Source organism: Triticum aestivum, chromosome 7A (genome assembly GCF_018294505.1).
Source record: "Triticum aestivum cultivar Chinese Spring chromosome 7A, IWGSC CS RefSeq v2.1, whole genome shotgun sequence".
Taxonomy (NCBI): domain Eukaryota; kingdom Viridiplantae; phylum Streptophyta; class Magnoliopsida; order Poales; family Poaceae; genus Triticum; species Triticum aestivum.
The window spans coordinates 712,562,216-712,579,894 of NC_057812.1; the positions used below are offsets into that span (position 1 = coordinate 712,562,216).

General features: G+C 44.1%; 1 protein-coding gene across 1 annotated transcript; it reads left to right on the forward strand.

Annotated features, from left to right (window-relative positions):
- The first annotated feature begins 209 nt into the window (after nt 1–209).
- Nucleotides 210–17,370, forward strand: LOC123153830 (probable protein phosphatase 2C 21). Its single transcript, XM_044572757.1, has 12 exons — nt 210–389; nt 4,819–4,938; nt 5,050–5,119; nt 5,549–5,654; nt 6,061–6,181; nt 6,401–6,520; nt 6,618–6,786; nt 6,870–6,889; nt 15,539–15,595; nt 15,683–15,735; nt 16,562–16,616; nt 16,852–17,370. Exons 1-12 carry the CDS (start codon nt 210–212, stop codon nt 17,194–17,196), a joined length of 1,416 nt encoding a protein of 471 aa, XP_044428692.1. The 3' UTR covers nt 17,197–17,370.
- The last annotated feature ends 309 nt before the right edge of the window (nt 17,371–17,679 follow it).

The following is a 17,679-nucleotide window of genomic DNA, read 5'->3' on the forward strand; positions in this document are numbered from 1 at the left end:
GTAATAGCATGCCTGGGAGAACATGCAAAGTTTGCAGCGCCGCAAACCTCATGCCCCATCTTTTTATCTAGTGCGGGACTCAATGCGTCTGTATTGGCCATGACCTAGTTGAGACAAAGCTTGACCAGGAGATCAACTTCCTGGAGATCGAGACGCAGGCAGATGTGGAGTTCATCGGGCCACCGACGACCATTGAGTCCCGCCCAACCATGAGGGAGACCCACATCGTCCTCGGGCAGAGGGACACCCGGGAGAGGGATGAGGCAACGATGGCGAGGTTCGCGAGGGACAACCCGCACCTCGTGCAGGCAGAGATGGAGTTTTGCTGGAAGAGGGACAACGAGCCCAAGAAGGCAGGCGCAAGACGGAGAATGAAGCTGGCCCCTTTGGTGTGGTCAAGCTTCAGTCCAACGACGAGGTTGAGCCCGGCAATGAAAGTGACGAGTCCAACGACATTGACTGGAACAACATGTAGGGTGTCCATGGAGTAGATGGTAGTAATGTTAGGATGATCTAGTAGTTCGAATGTTCGTTTAATATATGCAATGTTTAGATGTTTAAAACTTTAAATATTTAAAGTGAACTATGTTTAGATATTAAAAAAAAGTTTGAAGTGCCCTATGTTAGGGCAGCTGTTGAAGATGAAGATTTTCGAGTGCCCTAAAAATTATGTTTTGATGCTTGAAATTTTACTTCAACAAATTTATGGTGCCTAAAATAGAGTTGCCGTTGGAAATACTCTTAAGGATCGGCGTTTGAGTTGCCTTATAAAGGTGCAAATGCGCTGTGATAGATTTCAAAACCAAACTGCTAGATATAGAGGAGACACCACAAAGGACTGTTCTTTTATTATTGTGGAAAGATGATTGTGCTACAGCTTAATTTATTGGTGATTACACAAAAAACACTATACTCACCACGTGGAGTACATGGTTAAAAAAGGAGCACTTTTCATGCTCACCACGTGTGAAGTCCGCGCTATCTCCACCACGTATAGACCCGCTGCCGGCTTGCTCGCGCTCTGCCGAACCCACGCCTCGGGCACGGACAACCTCAACCACGGCGGGGCCGCCGCTATGCCCATCTCCGTCGTCGAGATCATCACGGTGGCGCTTGTCGCTCGTGGAGGCCAAGCGATGTGCCCAAGCGTGCCGGCGTGCTGTGTCCACGTTGCGATCGAGGCACCCAACACCTACCCATCAGCCGGTTCACTCCCACTGCTGGGTGCCGTGCAGACCGGCCATGGAGCACGGCTCACGAGGGGACAAGAATCGTGGACCGCAAGCGTGCTGAGAAGTTGCATGGTGTACTTAAAATTGCAGTGTGTCTAGCAGGTGCTGCCATGTCTTGGCAGAAGGAATCTCATAGGACGGGATGAGAGCACCATAGCCTTCTTTCTGTCCGAGAAACGGGACCAGGTTCCAGTCCTACATATAATCAAATCACTATATACTGCTGTAGAGGAATCTTGTACTATTAACTTGGCTTAAACTTTTTCAATCCAGCACTGATTTTATACACATGATTTGTGGATGACGCTGAAATTACACCATACGGTGCATGGCAGCAGCACTGGTGCATCGTTGGATATGATTGCCGGCTGTATGTCGTGCGTGCAGTTTCGGCTGCACAGCAGTTTGGTTTTCAATCAGCTGCAACATTTCAACTGGTCAGTATAGATCATTTCAAACGAAGAGCACACCATCCAGCTATCCTTTTGTAACTGGTCAGTATAAATCATTTTAATAGATGTATAAATCTCTACAGCTATTTGTTTGAGTGTGGCGCATGGAGTGACTGAACATTTCAACTGGTCAGTATAAATCATTTTAATATTTTTTGTAGCACACCATCCAGCTACCCTTTTTTAACCTAGTTATTCTTTTTAATCAATGAAAAAAATAACGCTTTATAGCGTCACTAATAATACACTATATACACTATAATGTTATGGAAATTGCCTCACTAAATAAATCGATGTACAAAGTCTCACTATTAGCATATAATAACATATTCCAAGGCCGACGATGTATACAACCAGATTTTTCTGTTAGACATACTGATGATTGATGATAGCGAGTCCGTCAAAACGTGTTTGAATGACTGTGATCGTTGCCAAGACTTGTAGGCGCCGACGCAGGTCCGCCTCGTCTTCGCTGGCCCAAGGCCATGGACGCACGGTGGATCCTGGCAAGGGCCGGCGTGAGGGCTCCATTTTTAGTCTTTTTTTTATCTTGTTAGGGTTTGTGTCCTGCTTAGGAAGGCGAGACGGCGACAACTTTTTGAAAATGAAATAAAGGTCTACTCACCTAGTCCCTATTCTGGCGATGTGTCTAGCATCGTTGGTGGGTGTGTGGAGGTGTGTCTCCGGCGGATCTGTCTTTGGTGGATTTGCTCGGATCTCGTCGTTGTTCGTGTGTTTTCGGGTTGGATCCTTTTGACCTACGTTATTCTTCATCAGCGGCGGTTGCTGTTTTGGTGTGCTGGTCTCATGGGGCCTTAGCGCAACGACTTCCGGAGTGTCTATTACAACAAGTTTTGCCCGATTTCGGCGATGGAGGGGCGATGACAGCGGCATGCCTTCGGCTCGTTTCAGTGCTTATATCATCGCTAGGTGGTCTGCGGATCTAGATGCAATTTTTATTTCGGGTGTTCGTTGTACTGTCATGATTGAGGATAAATAGATCGAAAGCTTTTTCAAAAAACAAAATATATTCAAAGGCCGACGCTATTTTGCTAAGGGTGCTATTTTTTTTCTTGGTTTTAATAACTGCAGACGAAGAAGTTTCTTTTTTTTAGAAATCGCAGACAAGAAGTGAGGCCCTGTTTGGTTCATAAGTCTTAGGACTTTTTTAATCCCAACTAAAAAGTCACTAGGCTCTAAAAAGTCTATCCACCTAGTCTGCAGTTATTATAGGTTAATAACTGTAGATGGAATAAAGGTCTATCCACCTAGTCCCTGTTCTGGCGGTGCGTCTAGCATCGTTGGTGGGTGTATGAAGGTGCATCTCCGACGGATCTGTCTTTGGCGGATTTCCTCGGATCTCGTCATTGCTTGTCTATGTTCTTGTGTTTTCGGGTTGGATCCTTTTGACCTACGTTATTCTTCATCGGCGGTGGTTGCTGTTCTGGTGCGCTGGTCCTATGGGGTCTTAGCACGACGACTTCGCGAGTGTCTATTACAACAAGTGGCACACCTTCGGCGATGGAGGGGCGAAGACAGCGGCGTGCCTTCGGCTCGCTTCAGTGCTTGTATCGTCGCTAGGTGGTCTGCGGATCTAGATGTAATTTTTATTTCTGTGTTCGTTGTACTGTCATGATTGAAGATAAATAGATCGGAAGTTTTTTCGAAAAACAAAATATATTCCAAGGCTGACGCTATTTCGCTAAGGGCGCTATTTTTTTTCTTGGTTATAATAACTGCAGACGAAGAAGTATCTCTTTCTTTTTTTTAGAAGAAATCGCAGACAAGAAGTCCAACGAGTGAACCGTGCACGTTCCCGGTCGGTACCGAGCACCGCATGACAGAACGGCGGCGGAGGACGCTTCACGCGCGCCCTACTCCGCACCGAAATCTTCGGCCCTTCTCCTTCGTTTGCCGCGCCTGCCTCCCTCCTTTCCTCTGACTTCCTTTTGACCCTGCTTGACTGCCATTTACCCTCCGGAGAAAGTGAGGATAGAGACCAGCCACTACTCCCTCCCCTTTCCCCATAATTTACGCAGCATTCATTTTCCTTCTCTGAGTTTGTGCGCACATCGAACCAATCCCCAGAGAAATCCAAGCGCCGTAGGTAAGGATCTCCTCCGCGCCGCCGGCTCTGTTCTTCCTTGGTCGCTCATGTGGTGGAGCCGCGCCCCTTGAATCTAGATTCTTGTTTTCTTTTTCGCTGAAGATTTTGGTCCAACCCCTGTTCCTATCGCCTGTTTCTTGCGATGCGTCAACCTTTTCAAGTTTGTGGACGGGGAGGCTAAACAGCACCGAGAGTCCGTGGTGATTTCTGCTCAATCTCTTCCATTCTATCTAATTCCTTTTTGCTGCCTTTTGTCTTGCATTTGGTGGCGAGTTCTCGGGAGCAGAGGAGGCTACAGAGCGGCGGGAATCCATCGTCGATCCCCGTTTCGCTCTCTTCTGCATCTTTTTTTGTGGTGTGTTCTAATCTAATCTTAGTTTCTGTGGCGGCGGCTCATTGTGGGTTCATTGTTGGAGTCTCATGAGCACAACGGGGATCTCTGTTCCTATGCGCTTCTCCATCGGAACTGGATCCCCTTATCGCTCCTGTTGCCATTGTTCCTGGCAAGGGCAACTCGACAATTATGGTGTCCAAAAATCGCGGTTTTTCCCCTTTGCAGCGTGTTGATTTGCACTCGCCTTTCTTGATTCCACCGCTTCTTGTTTCCAATCTGCCCGCTCCGTTCGTCCTTCCGCTCTAATAGTGCTAATTAATATTCTCAATCCATCTCCCTGTTTTTTTCTTGATCTTCAATATGCCTGATCCTTCCCATCAAAAAGAGGGTTCCTTTGTTCTATATTGGTTTCTTCTTCCAAACTCCGGGCTTAGTTCTACTCTCCCTTCGAGTGTGCCGGCCTGAGTTATTTGGCGATGTTGATTGTAAATCATGTATTAGTTTGATTCAGCTGGATAATATTCAGTGAAAGCCCTGAATTGTGTACTGTTTATGCATTTTTTTCTGATTAATAAGCATACCTTATCCACCCAGGGGCTCTTAAATCCAAGTTGTGTTAGTACATTTAGTTTAGAAGTAACTAGTTTTCGCTGATAAGGATTTTCATGTTATATTTTGTACTGAATCTTTCAGCAGTGTGACCCAGCAATGGGGAAGGCAATAACATATAAGCGTACTAGAAGAGCAGAGAATGACGTAATCAGGTATGGGGCATCATCTATGCAAGGGTGCCGTGATGAAATGGAAGCTACCGTAAGTTCTAATTCAGTAGTTCAGAGAATCATTGAGATGATAGTTCTATGTATTATCGATTTTGTTTGCCATTACAGTACTGAATTTGATTCTTACCTGTCTTGTTTGCAGTGGGCATCTCACGTACATCTACTAGATTATGCGCCCACATTATTTTTTGGTGTTTATGATGGCCATGGAGGTTTGATATCTATTCTGATACTCTTAGAACATAATAAAAGAAGTTATTATAGTAATCTAATAGAATTCATAGTTATCCAAAGATACGTTTCATGTGCATCTGTGTATTACACTATTCATGCATATGCTTTGAATGTGCATTATTTATTATAATTATGAGCTGTCAATTAAATATAAATTGTGAGGGGCCAAACATTTATTTGATCTGTTTTTGGGAAAGGAGTTGGAGGGTGGTATGTTAGCACTACTGTGCTCAGAACTTCAGTCAGTTTTCTGTACAGCGATACACACATTTTCTATTACTGTATCACACATGAGCTTGTGATGATTTTTACACTGTTTTCATGCATGAGTTTGTACATGCGTGTGTTTGATTCAACCCTTGTTTTCTGTTATATATGTTTGTTGAGTTGAATCTTTTTTCTCTTAGGAGCGGAAGTAGCATCTTATTGTTCGAGGAAGTTTCATGAAGAGCTTAAAAAGGATCCAAGCTATGTCCTCAATCTGCCTGGCGCATTGAAGAATGTGTATTCCAGGTTATTTAGATGATTAAATCATGTACTCTACATTTTAGGCAAGTATGGAGAGCCACATATGGAACATGTGTTGGGGAGTTTACGATATCGGCAGAGGCATGACATTTAAACAATTATAGATTTTAACTATAAAATGGAAATATTTGAAATTTCATTACACAATATGATCAAATATGGCCTACACAAGAGACATCGTTAAGTGTCTCTACATATATGTCCACATAATTGGCACCCATATATATGCACTTCCTTTACAATATTGAAAGGTGGACGGGACAATGCTATGTTGGTGTTTCAGAAAGTACCAATGTTGTACCCATTCTCTACATAGATGCAATTGCTAAATAAGTTACTTCTCGTTGGATGTGTTGATGTTGAAAATGCAATTATTGTATGCTTGTTACAGCATTGATGAGAAGTTGCAAGAATCGGATGAATGGAGGAGGGACTTGGCTTATTCTCCTGACATCAGAAATTTGATAAGGTGGCTATGGACTGATGTTTGTGGTGCTAACTGGCTCCCCAAGGTGATACTGGATGTTTTTAAAACGGAGATACCGCATGATAAATAACCCTTTTCCTGTGTTTGATTTTGACGATACATTGTTTGCTTCTTTTATCGAAGGGCACATCGACCAATTCCCTCCCTGATGGCGGCACTCGCTGCTTCTTTCTTTATAGCCTAATTTTTCATTCGGTTTTGACTCTTTTTCGTAGTGTATCTCAGTTTGGAATTTGTTCTTCAGGCACCTTATCTGCCCCCTCTACATGAAGGAAGCACAGCATGCGTGGCTGTCATCAGGGGCAACCGTATCTATGTTGCAAATGTGGGCGATTCCCGTTGTGTGATCTCAAGGAATGGTCAGGTATAGTGAACGGTCATGTGGGGCAATACTATTATGTCATAATGAAGGCATTCAAGTGGTGCTTGACAGTTTTCCTACATCAAATTTTTATGGCAAGGCAATTGATCTCTCGATGGATCACAAACCAAACTACCGATATGAAAGAAAGAGAATTGAAAAGGCAGGAGGACAAGTGCGCATGGATGATATCCCAAAGAAAGTTATGGCTGACATGAAGTTGGGCATCCATCGCATTGAGGGAATATTACACATATCCAGATCGATTGGTATATTCTTTATTTTATTTCGCTGACATTTGTGTATACAATCTATTCATTGCTGACGGGCATTTTGACTTCATACATCTCAGGTGATTTTCAGTTCAAGCAGGTGTTGGGGAACGTAGCAGAAATTCAAAACTTTCCTACGTGTCACCAAGATCTATCTATGGAGAGACCAGCAACGAGGGGAAGGAGAGTGCATCTACATACCCTTGTAGATCGCTAAGCGGAAGCGTTCAAGTGAACGGGGTTGATGGAGTCGTACTCGTCGTGATTCAAATCACCGATGATCTAGTGCCGAACGGACAGCACCTCCGCGTTCAACACACGTACAGCTCGACGATGTCTCCCACGCCTTGATCCAGCAAGGAGAGAGGGAGAGGTTGAGGAAGACTCCATCCAGCAGCAGCACAACGACGTGGTGGTGATGGAGGACCGTGGCAATCCTGCAGGGCTTCGCCAAGCACCTGCGGGAGAGGAGGAGGTGTCACGGGAGGGAGGGAGGCGCCAGGGGCTCAGGTATGGATGCCTTCCGTCCCCTCCACTATATATAGGGGCAAGGGAGAGGGGGGAGGCGCAGCCTTGCCCCTTCCTCCAAGGAAGGGGTGCGGCTAAGAGGGGGGGAGGAGTTCATCCTCCCCAAGGCACCTCGGAGGTGCCTTCCCCCTTTAGGACTCTCCCCTTTTTCCTATATCTTGGCGCATGGGCCTCTAGGGGCTGGTGCCCTTGGCCCATGTAGGTCAAGGCGCACCCCCTACAGCCCATGTGCCCCCCCGGGGCAGGTGGCCCCACCCGGTGGGCCCCCGGGACCCTTCCGGTGGTCCCGGTACAATACCGATGACCCCGAAACTTGTCCCGATGGCCGTAACAGGATTTCCTGTATATAAATCTTTACCTCCGGACCATTCCGGAACTCCTCGTGACGTCCGGAATCTCATCCGAGACTCTGAACAACATTCGGTAACCACATACAAGCTTCCTTTATAACCCTAGCGTCATCGAACCTTAAGTGTGTAGACCCTACGGGTTCGGGAGACATGCAGACATGACCGAGACGTTCTCTAGTCAATAACCAACAGCGGGATCTGGATACCCATGTTGGCTCCCACATGTTCCACGATGATCTCATCGGATGAACCACGATGTCAAGGACTCAATCGATCCCGTATACAATTCCCTTTGTCTATCGGTACGATACTTGCCCGAGATTCGATCGTCGGTATCCGGATACCTTGTTCAATCTCGTTACCGGCAAGTCTCTTTACTCGTTCCATAACACATCATCCCGTGATCAACTCCTTGGTCACATTGTGCACATTATGATGATGTCCTACCGAGTGGGCCCAGAGATACCTCTCCGTTTACACGGAGTGACAAATCCCAGTCTCGATTCGTGCCAACCCAACAGACACTTTCAGAGATACGTGTAATGCACCTTTATAGCCACCCAGTTACGTTGTGACGTTTGGTACACCCAAAGAACTCCTACGGTATCCGGGAGTTGCACAATCTCATGGTCTAAGGAAATGATACTTGACATTAGAAAAGCTTTAGCATACGAACTACATGATCTTGTGCTAGGCTTAGGATTGGGTCTTGTCCATCACATCATTCTCCTAATGATGTGATCCCGTTATCAATGACATCCAATGTCCATAGCCAGGAAACCATGACTATCTGTTGATCACAACGAGCTAGTCAACTAGAGGCTCACTAGGGACAGATTATGGTCTATGTATCCACACATGTATTACGATTTCTGGATAATACAGTTATAGCATGAATAAAAGACAATTATCATGAACAAGGAAATATAATAATAATACTTTTATTATTGCCTCTAGGGCATATTTCCAACAGTCTCCCACTTGCACTAGAGTCAATAATCTAGTTCACATCGCCATGTGATTAACACTCACAGGTCACATCGCCATGTGACTAACACCCAAGAGCTTACTAGAGTCAGTAGTCTAGTTCACATCACTATGTGATTAACACTCAATGAGTTTTATGTTTGATCATGTTGCTTGTGAGAGAGGTTTTAGTCAACGGGTCCGAACCTTTCAGATCCGTGTGTGCTTTACAAATCTCTATGTCATCTCCTAGATGTAGCTACCACGTTCTATTTGGAGCTATTCCAAATAACTGTTCTACTTGGAGCTATTCTAAATTGTTGCTCCATTATACGTATCCGGTATCTCTACTCAGAGCTATCCGGATAGGTGTTAAGCTTGCATCGACGTAACCCTTTACGACGAACTCTTTTACCACCTCCATAATTGAGAAAATTCCTTAGTCCACTCTTGTACCCCTTGACTGACTCATGGCAAGGCACACTTCAGGTGCGGTACACAGCATAGCATACTGTAGAGCCTACGTCTTAAGCATAGGGGACGACCTTCGTCTTTTTTCTCTATTCTGCCGTGGTCGAGCTTTAAGTCTTAACTTCATACCTTATAACTCAGGCAAGGACTCCTTCTTTGGCTGATCCATCTTGAACACCTTCAAGATCATGTCAAGGTATGTGCTCATTTGAAAGTACCATTAAGCGTTTTGATCTATCCTTATAGATCTTGATGCTCAATGCTCAAGTAGCTTAATCCAGGCTTTCCATTGAAAAACACTTTCCAAATAACCCTATATGCTTTTCAGAAATTCTATGTCATTTCTGATCCATAATATGTCAACAACATATACTCATCAGAAATTCTATAGTGCTCCCACTCACTTCGTTGGAAATACAAGTTTCTCATAAACTTTGTATACACCCAAATCTTTGATCATCTCATCAAAGCATACATTCCAACTCCGAGATGCTTACTCCAGTCCTCAGAAGGATAGCTGGAGCTTTGCATACTTATTAACATCTTTCAGGATTGACAAAACCTTCCGGTTGTATCACATACAACCTTTCCTCAAGAAAATCGTCGAGGAAACAATGTTTTGACATCCTATCTGCAAGATTTCATAAATAATGCAGTAATCGCTAATATAATTCCAACAGACTCTTAGCATCGCTACGAGTGAGAAAGTCTCATCGTAGTCAACTCCTTGAACTTGTCGAAAAACATCTTAACGACAAGTCGAGCTTTCTCAATGGTGACACTTACCATCATTGTCTGTCTTCCTTTCAAAATCCATATGTACCTAAAAGCCTTACGACCATCAAATAGTTCTTCCAAAGTCTACACTTTGTTTTCATACATGGATCCTATCTCGGATTTTATGGCTTCTAACCATTTGTCGGAATTTGGGCCCACCATCGCTTCTCCATAGCTCGTAGGTTCATTGTTGTCTAGCAACATAACTTTCAAGACAGGATTACGTACCACTCTGAAGTAGTAAGCATCCTTGTCATCCCACGAGGTTTGGTAGTGACTTGATCCGAAGTTTCATGATCACTATCATAAGCTTCCACTTCAGTTGGTGTACGTGCCACAGGAACAACTTCCTGTGCCCTGCTACACACTTGTTGAAGTGACGGTTCAATAACCTCATCAAGTCTCCACCATCCTCCCACTCAACTTTTCGAGAGAAACCTTTCCTCAAAAAGGACCCGATTCAAGAAACAATCCCTATTGCTTTCGGATCTGAATTAGGAGGTATACCCAACTGTTTTTGGGTGTCCTATGAAGATGCATTTATCCGCTTTGGGTTCGAGCTTATCAGCCTGAAACTTTTCCACATAAGCATCGCAGCCCCAAACATCTAAGAAATGACAGCTTATGTTTCTCTAAACCATAATTCATACGGTGTCATCTCAACGGAATTATGTGGTGCCCTATTTAAAGTGAATGTGGTTGTCTCTAATGCCTAACCCATGAACGATAGTGGTAACTTGATAAGAGACATCATGGTATGCACCACATCCAATAGGGTGCAACTATGACGTTCAGACACACCATCACACTATGGTGTTCCAGGATGTATCAGTTGTGAAACAATTTCCACAATGTCTTAATTCGGTGCCAAAACTCGTAACTCAGATATTCATCTCTATGATCATATCATAGATCTTTCATCCTCTTGTCACGACGATCTTTCAACTTCACACTGAAATTACTTGAACCTTTCAATAATTCAGACTCGTGATTCATCAAGTAAATATACTCAACATCTACTCGAATCATCTGTGAAGTAAGAACATAATGATATTCACTGCATGCCTCAGCACTCATTGGACTGCACACATCAAAATGTGTTACTTCCAACAAGTTGCTATCTTGTTCCATCTTACTGAAAAACGAGGCTTTTCAGTCATCTTGCCCATGTGGTATGATTTGCATGTCCCAAGTGATTCAAAATCAAGTGAGTTCAAACGGTCCATCTGCATGGAGTTTCTTCATGCATACACACCAATAGACATGGTTCGCATGTCTCAAACTTTTCAAAACGAGTGAGCCCAAAGATCCATCAATATGGAGCTTCTTCATGCGTTTTATACCGATATGACTTACGTGGTAGTGCCACAAGTAGGTGGTACTATCATTACTATCTTTTGGCATGAACATGTGTATCACTACGATCGAGATTTAATAAACCATTCATTTTAGGTGTAAGACCATTGAAGGTATTATTCAAATAAACAGAGTAACCATTATTCTCCTTAAATGAATAACCGTATTGCGATAGACGTAATCCAATCATGTTTATGCTCAACGCAAACACCAAATAACAATTATTTAGGTTTAACACCAATCTCTTTGGTAGAGGGAGCGTGCGATGCTTGATCATATCAAGCTTGGAAAAACTTCCAACACATATCGTCAGCTCACCTTTAGCTAGTCTCCGTTTATTCCGTAGCCTTTTGTTTCGAGTTACTAACACTTAGCAACTGAACCGGTATCTAATACCCTGGTGCTACTAGGAGTACTAGTAAAGTACACATCAACACAATGTATATCCAATATACTTCTATCGACCTTGCCAGCCTTCTTATCTACCAAGTATCTAGGGTAACTCTGCTCCAGTGGCTGTTCCCCTTATTATAGAAGCACTTAGTCTCGGGTTTGGATTTTACCTTGGGTTTCTTCACTAGAGCAGCAGCTGATTTGCCGTTTCATGAAGTATCCCTTCTTGCCCTTGCCCTTCTTGAAACTAGTGGTTTCACCAACCATCAACAGTTGATGCTCCTTCTTGATTTCTACTTTCGCGGTGTCAAACATCGCGAATATCTCAAGGATCATCATATATGTCCCCGATATATTATAGTTCATCACGAAGCTCTAGCAGCTTGGTGGTAATGACTTCGGAGAAACATCACTATCTTATCTGGGAGATTAACTCCCACTCGATTCAAGCGATTGTTGTACTCAGACAATCTGAGCACAAGCTCAACAATTGAGCTTTTCTCCTTAGTTTGCAGGTTAAGAAAGTCATCGGAGGTCTTATACCTCTTGACATGAGCACGAGCCTGAAATCCCAATTTCAGCCCTCAAAACATCTCATATGTTTCGCGACGTTTCAAAGAACATCTTTGGTGCCTCAATTCTAAACCGTTTAACTGAACTATCACGTAGTCATCAAAACGTGTATGTCAGATGTTCGCAACAACCACAGACAACGTTCGAGGTTCAGCACACTGAGCGGTGCATTAAGGACATAAGCCTTCTATGAAGCAATGAGGACAATCCTCAGTTTACGGACCTAGTCCGCATAATTGCTACTATCAACTTTCAACTATTTTTTCTCTAGGAACATATCTAAACAGTAGAACTATAGCGTGAGCTATGACATAATTTGCAAAATCCTTTTGACTATGTTCAGGATAATTAAGTTCATCTTATGAACTCCCACTCAGATAGACATCCCTCTAGTCATCTAAGCGATTACATGATCCGAGTCAAACTAGGCCGTGTCCGATCATCACGTGAGACGGACTAGTCATCATCGGTGAACATCTTTATGTTGATCGTATCTACTATACGACTCATGCTCGACCTTTCGGTCTCCGTGTTCCGAGGCCATGTCTGTACATGCTAGGCTCGTTAAGTTAACCCTAAGTGTTTTGCATGTGTTCCGAGGCCATGTCTGTACATGCTAGGCTCGTCAACACCCGTTGTATTTAAACGTTAGAATCTAACACCCGATCATCACGTGGTGCTTCGAAACACGAACTGTCGCAACGGTGCACAGTTAGGGGAGAACACTTCTTGAAATTGTTGTAAGGGATCATCTTATTTACTACCGTCGTTCTAAGCAAATAAGATGTATAAACATGATAAACATCACATGCAATCAAATAGTGACATGATATGGCCAATATCACTTTGCTCCTTTTGATCTCCATCTTCGGGGCTCCATGATCATCATCGTCACCGGCATGACACCATGATCTCCATCATCGTGTCTTCATGAAGTTGTCTCGCCAACTATTACTTCTACTACTATGGCTACCGGTTAGCAATAAAGTAAAGTAATTACATGGCGTTTATGTTGACACGCAGGTCATAAACAAATTAAGACAACTCCTATGGCTCCTGCCGGTTGTCATACTCATCGACATGCAAGTCGTGATTCCTATTACAAGAACATGATCAATCTCATACATCACATATATCATTCATCACATCCTTTTGGCCATATCACATCACATAGCATACCCTGCAAAAACAAGTTAGACGTCCTCTAATTGTTGTTTGCATGTTTTACGTGGCTGCTATGGGTTTCTAGCAAGAACGTTTCTTACCTACGCAAAGACCACAACGTGATATGCCAATTGCTATTTACCCTTCATAAGGACCCTTTTCATCGAATCCGATCCGACTAAAGTGGGAGAGACAGACACCCGCCAGCCACCTTATGCAACTAGTGCATGTTTGTCGGTGGAACCGGTCTCACGTAAGAGTACGTGTAAGGTTGGTCCGGGCCGCTTCATCCCACGATGCCGCCGAATCAAGATAAGACTAGTAATGGCAAGCATATTGAACAAAATCAACGCCCACAACTACTTTGTGTTCTACTCGTGCATAGAATCTACGCAATAGACCTAGCTCATGATGCCACTGTTGGGGAACGTAGCAGAAATTCAAAATTTTCCTACGTGTCACCAAGATCTATCTATGGAGAGACCAGCAACGTGGGGAAGGAGAGTGCATCTACATACCCTTGTAGATCGCTAAGCGGAAGCGTTCAAGTGAACGGGGTTGATGGAGTCGTACTCGTCGTGATTCAAATCACCGATGATCTAGTGCCGAACGGACAGCACCTCCGCGTTCAACACACATACAGCTCGACGATGTCTCCCACGCCTTGATCCAGCAAGGAGAGAGGGAGAGGTTGAGGAAGACTCCATCCAGCAGCAGCACAACGGCGTGGTGGTGATGGAGGAGCGTGGCAATCCTGCAGGGCTTCGCCAAGCACCTGCGGGAGAGGAGGAGGTGTCACGGGAGGGAGGGAGGCGCCAGGGGCTCAGGTATGGATGCCCTCCCTCCCCTCCACTATATATAGGGGCAAGGGAGAGGGGGGAGGCGCAGCCTTGCCCCTTCCTCCAAGGAAGGGGTGCGGCTAAGAGGGGGGGAGGAGTCCATCCTCCCAAAGGCACCTCGGAGGTGCCTTCCCCCTTTAGGACTCTCCCCTTTTTCCTATATCTTGGCGCATGGGCCTCTAGGGGCTGGTGCCCTTGGCCCATGTAGGCCAAGGCGCACCCCCTACAGCCCATGTGGCCCCCCGGGGCAGGTGGCCCCACCCGGTGGGCCCCCGGGACCCTTCCGGTGGTCCCGGTACAATACCGATGACCCCGAAACATGTCCCGATGGCCGAAACAGGACTTCCTATATATAAATCTTTACCTCCGGACCATTCCAGAACTCCTCGTGACGTCCGGGATCTCATCCGGGACTCCGAACAACATTCGGTAACCACATACAAGCTTCCTTTATAACCCTAGCGTCATCGAACCTTAAGTGTGTAGACCCTACGGGTTCGGGAGACATGCAGACATGACCGAGACGTTCTCTAGTCAATAACCAACAGCGGGATCTGGATACCCATGTTGGCTCCCACATGTTCCACGATGATCTCATCGGATGAACCACGATGTCAAGGACTCAATCGATCCCGTATACAATTCCCTTTGTCTATCGGTACGATACTTGCCCGAGATTCGATCGTCGGTATCCGGATACCTTGTTCAATCTCGTTACCGGCAAGTCTCTTTACTCGTTCCATAACACATCATCCCGTGATCAACTCCTTGGTCACATTGACCACATTATGATGATGTCCTACCGAGTGGGCCCAGAGATACCTCTCCGTTTACACGGAGTGACAAATCCCAGTCTCGATTCGTGCCAACCCAACAGACACTTTCGGAGATACCTGTAATGCACCTTTATAGCCACCCAGTTACGTTGTGACGTTTGGTACACCCAAAGCACTCCTACGGTATCCGGGAGTTGCACAATCTCATGGTCTAAGGAAATGATACTTGACATTAGAAAAGCTTTAGCATACGAACTACATGATCTTGTGCTAGGCTTAGGATTGGGTCTTGTCCATCACATCATTCTTCTAATGATGTGATCCTGTTATCAATGACATCCAATGTCCATAGCCAGGAAACCATGACTATCTGTTGATCACAACGAGCTAGTCAACTAGAGGCTCACTAGGGACAGATTGTGGTCTATGTATCCACACATGTATTACGATTTCCGGATAATACAGTTATAGCATGAATAAAAGACAATTATCATGAACAAGGAAATATAATAATAATACTTTTATTATTGCCTCTAGGGCATATTTCCAACAGCAGGACCCGACTTTGTCGTGTCAAGATCAAATGGTGACATGTTGTCCAGACATATGCGATGTACGTTTGCAACTCTATTGGTTAAGCTCTGTGTACATTTGTTTCTGATAGGTGTGGTCTTATGGAAATGATCTTTTGTTTTTCTAGGTGCCGATAACAAATGATACTCAATTTTTTGTTATAGCAAGTGCAGGTATCTGGTAAGTCTGAGCTAAAAATAACATAAGAGGCTGTTTCATTATGACTTAATTCTAAGTACAATACTTGATCTATAGTGAACTTACTCCCAATTACTATTTTTTCGTGCCTGTTTCATGGTAGGCTTCATTAGTATTTATCACCAGATGTTTATAACATTTTGGTTTAGTTAAGTTTGATCTGCCTGGTACTTACTACAATGGTCTGAGTTTCTTCATCGTGATGTGTAATTCAGTTTTCCATTTCTCGAACTGTAGGATATTAAATTGTTTCCCGAGTTCAAGTTAGTGAAAGGAGCAACATTTGCCAATTCCTAGGTTAACTAGTTCTCTGTAGTGTGTACAAAATTAATTAAATTTGATGGTTCCTTGCAATGTTGATTTTCTATTTGGAGATGACAGATTGGTATGTTTGCTTCCTCTTCTTAACCAACTTAGTGCTTAATGAAAGATTTATTCCAATAGGAGTTGTGCCAAGTTTTCTTTTCATTCGGAAGAATGCTAAAACTAATAAGTGAGCAAGGCCACCTTACCAGTCACCACGATCTGATATGCAGCCACTATTACAAAGGGACATAATTTTGTTCCCTTGTTTCGTACTAATATAATTTCGTTTGTACTCCCTCCGTTCCCAAATATAAGTCTTTCTAGAGATTCCAACAAGTGACTCTATACGGAGCAAAATGAGTGAATCTACACTCTAAAACATGTCTACATACATCCGTATGTTGTAGTCCATTTGAAATGTCTAAAAAGACTTATATTTAGGAACGGAGGGAGTATATATTACCATAACAAAGTTACACAATTCTTGTTTTTTTTTCTACAGGGATGTCATGACAAGTCGGCAGGTGGTTAATTTTGTACACCAATGCTTGCAATCGGTGAGTCTTCTTTCTTCTTAAAAAAATCTGCTTGTGACTAGGAGTGATACTGTATTTAAAATAAACATCCTACTGGATGAAGAAACATTTATTGGGTAGCATAATGTTGTTCAAGGAATGACTCCACGCATGCTAATACTTGGTACCTAATATATATTCTATGCCTGGGTTGATTTTCATTTTCTCATGGAATTGTCGTTCCTATTGCTTCTGACATATTGCGTGATCAACGCAGGAGGAGAAAGATCCGGGAACCATCTGTGAAAAACTTCTTGATTCATGCCTGCGCGAGGGCTCAAAGGAGAATTTGACCATTATACTGGTTCAATTCAAGGCCACCGCCCATGGTGGAGCTGAAGCCAATGTTGCTCATGGTGGAACTGAAGCCAATGTCGCCCATGGTGGAGCCGATCCCGACACGGGAACTGATGATATCGAGAGCAAAGGGTCAGGTAGCCGCAGCCCTAAGCCCTTAGAGATCGAGGCCCAGGAATCTGGCTCCAAAAAAGAAAGTGCGACGAGGATGCTTCAGCTGGGGTTGGCTAAAGCACGAGGAATGCTAGGCGTGCCCAGAGTTTGATCAAGAAGAGAGTTGATCCTGAGCTGGGAAGGATTTACAATGCTGTTTTTGCTCTTTGTCGGAGACAGAATTTATGTGTTGACGCACTCAATAGGGTGTGAGCAGTTGCTTCGTTGTGTCGTTGGTTTTGCTTGAGCGCCACTTGGATTCACTCTTGTTCTGATTTTAGATATTGAAGATGCTTAATGGGGTATGCAGGCTTCCTGCCTTCATGATAATTCTTTTATGCTTTGCAATGCAGTAGCATTATGCTCTAGTTTTTTCGGTGTGCATTTTGGATGAAGATATTAGACAGTAATCGGCAGTATATAATGACTGTTATTAATCGGCCTTGACTTATGTATCAGTTAGCTTTGAATGCCAAGAGCTGCAGCAGCAATGCATCGCAAGTCCATGGAAGAAATTCAACGACGACCTCGCGATGGCAAACGTTTCAGTTTCAGTACCATTCTCTTACGAACCCGAACGCTAAAATTGAACTCC

Coding starts and splice junctions, on each gene's coding strand:
- LOC123153830 (XM_044572757.1), top strand. CDS start 210: ATGAGGGAGACCCACATCGTCCTCGGGCAGAGGGACACCCGGGAGAGG. Junction 5,120..5,548: donor TGTTTATGATGGCCATGGAG/GTTTGATATCTA, acceptor TTTTTCTCTTAG/GAGCGGAAGTAGCATCTTAT. Junction 6,521..6,617: donor TGATCTCAAGGAATGGTCAG/GTATAGTGAACG, acceptor TTTTATGGCAAG/GCAATTGATCTCTCGATGGA.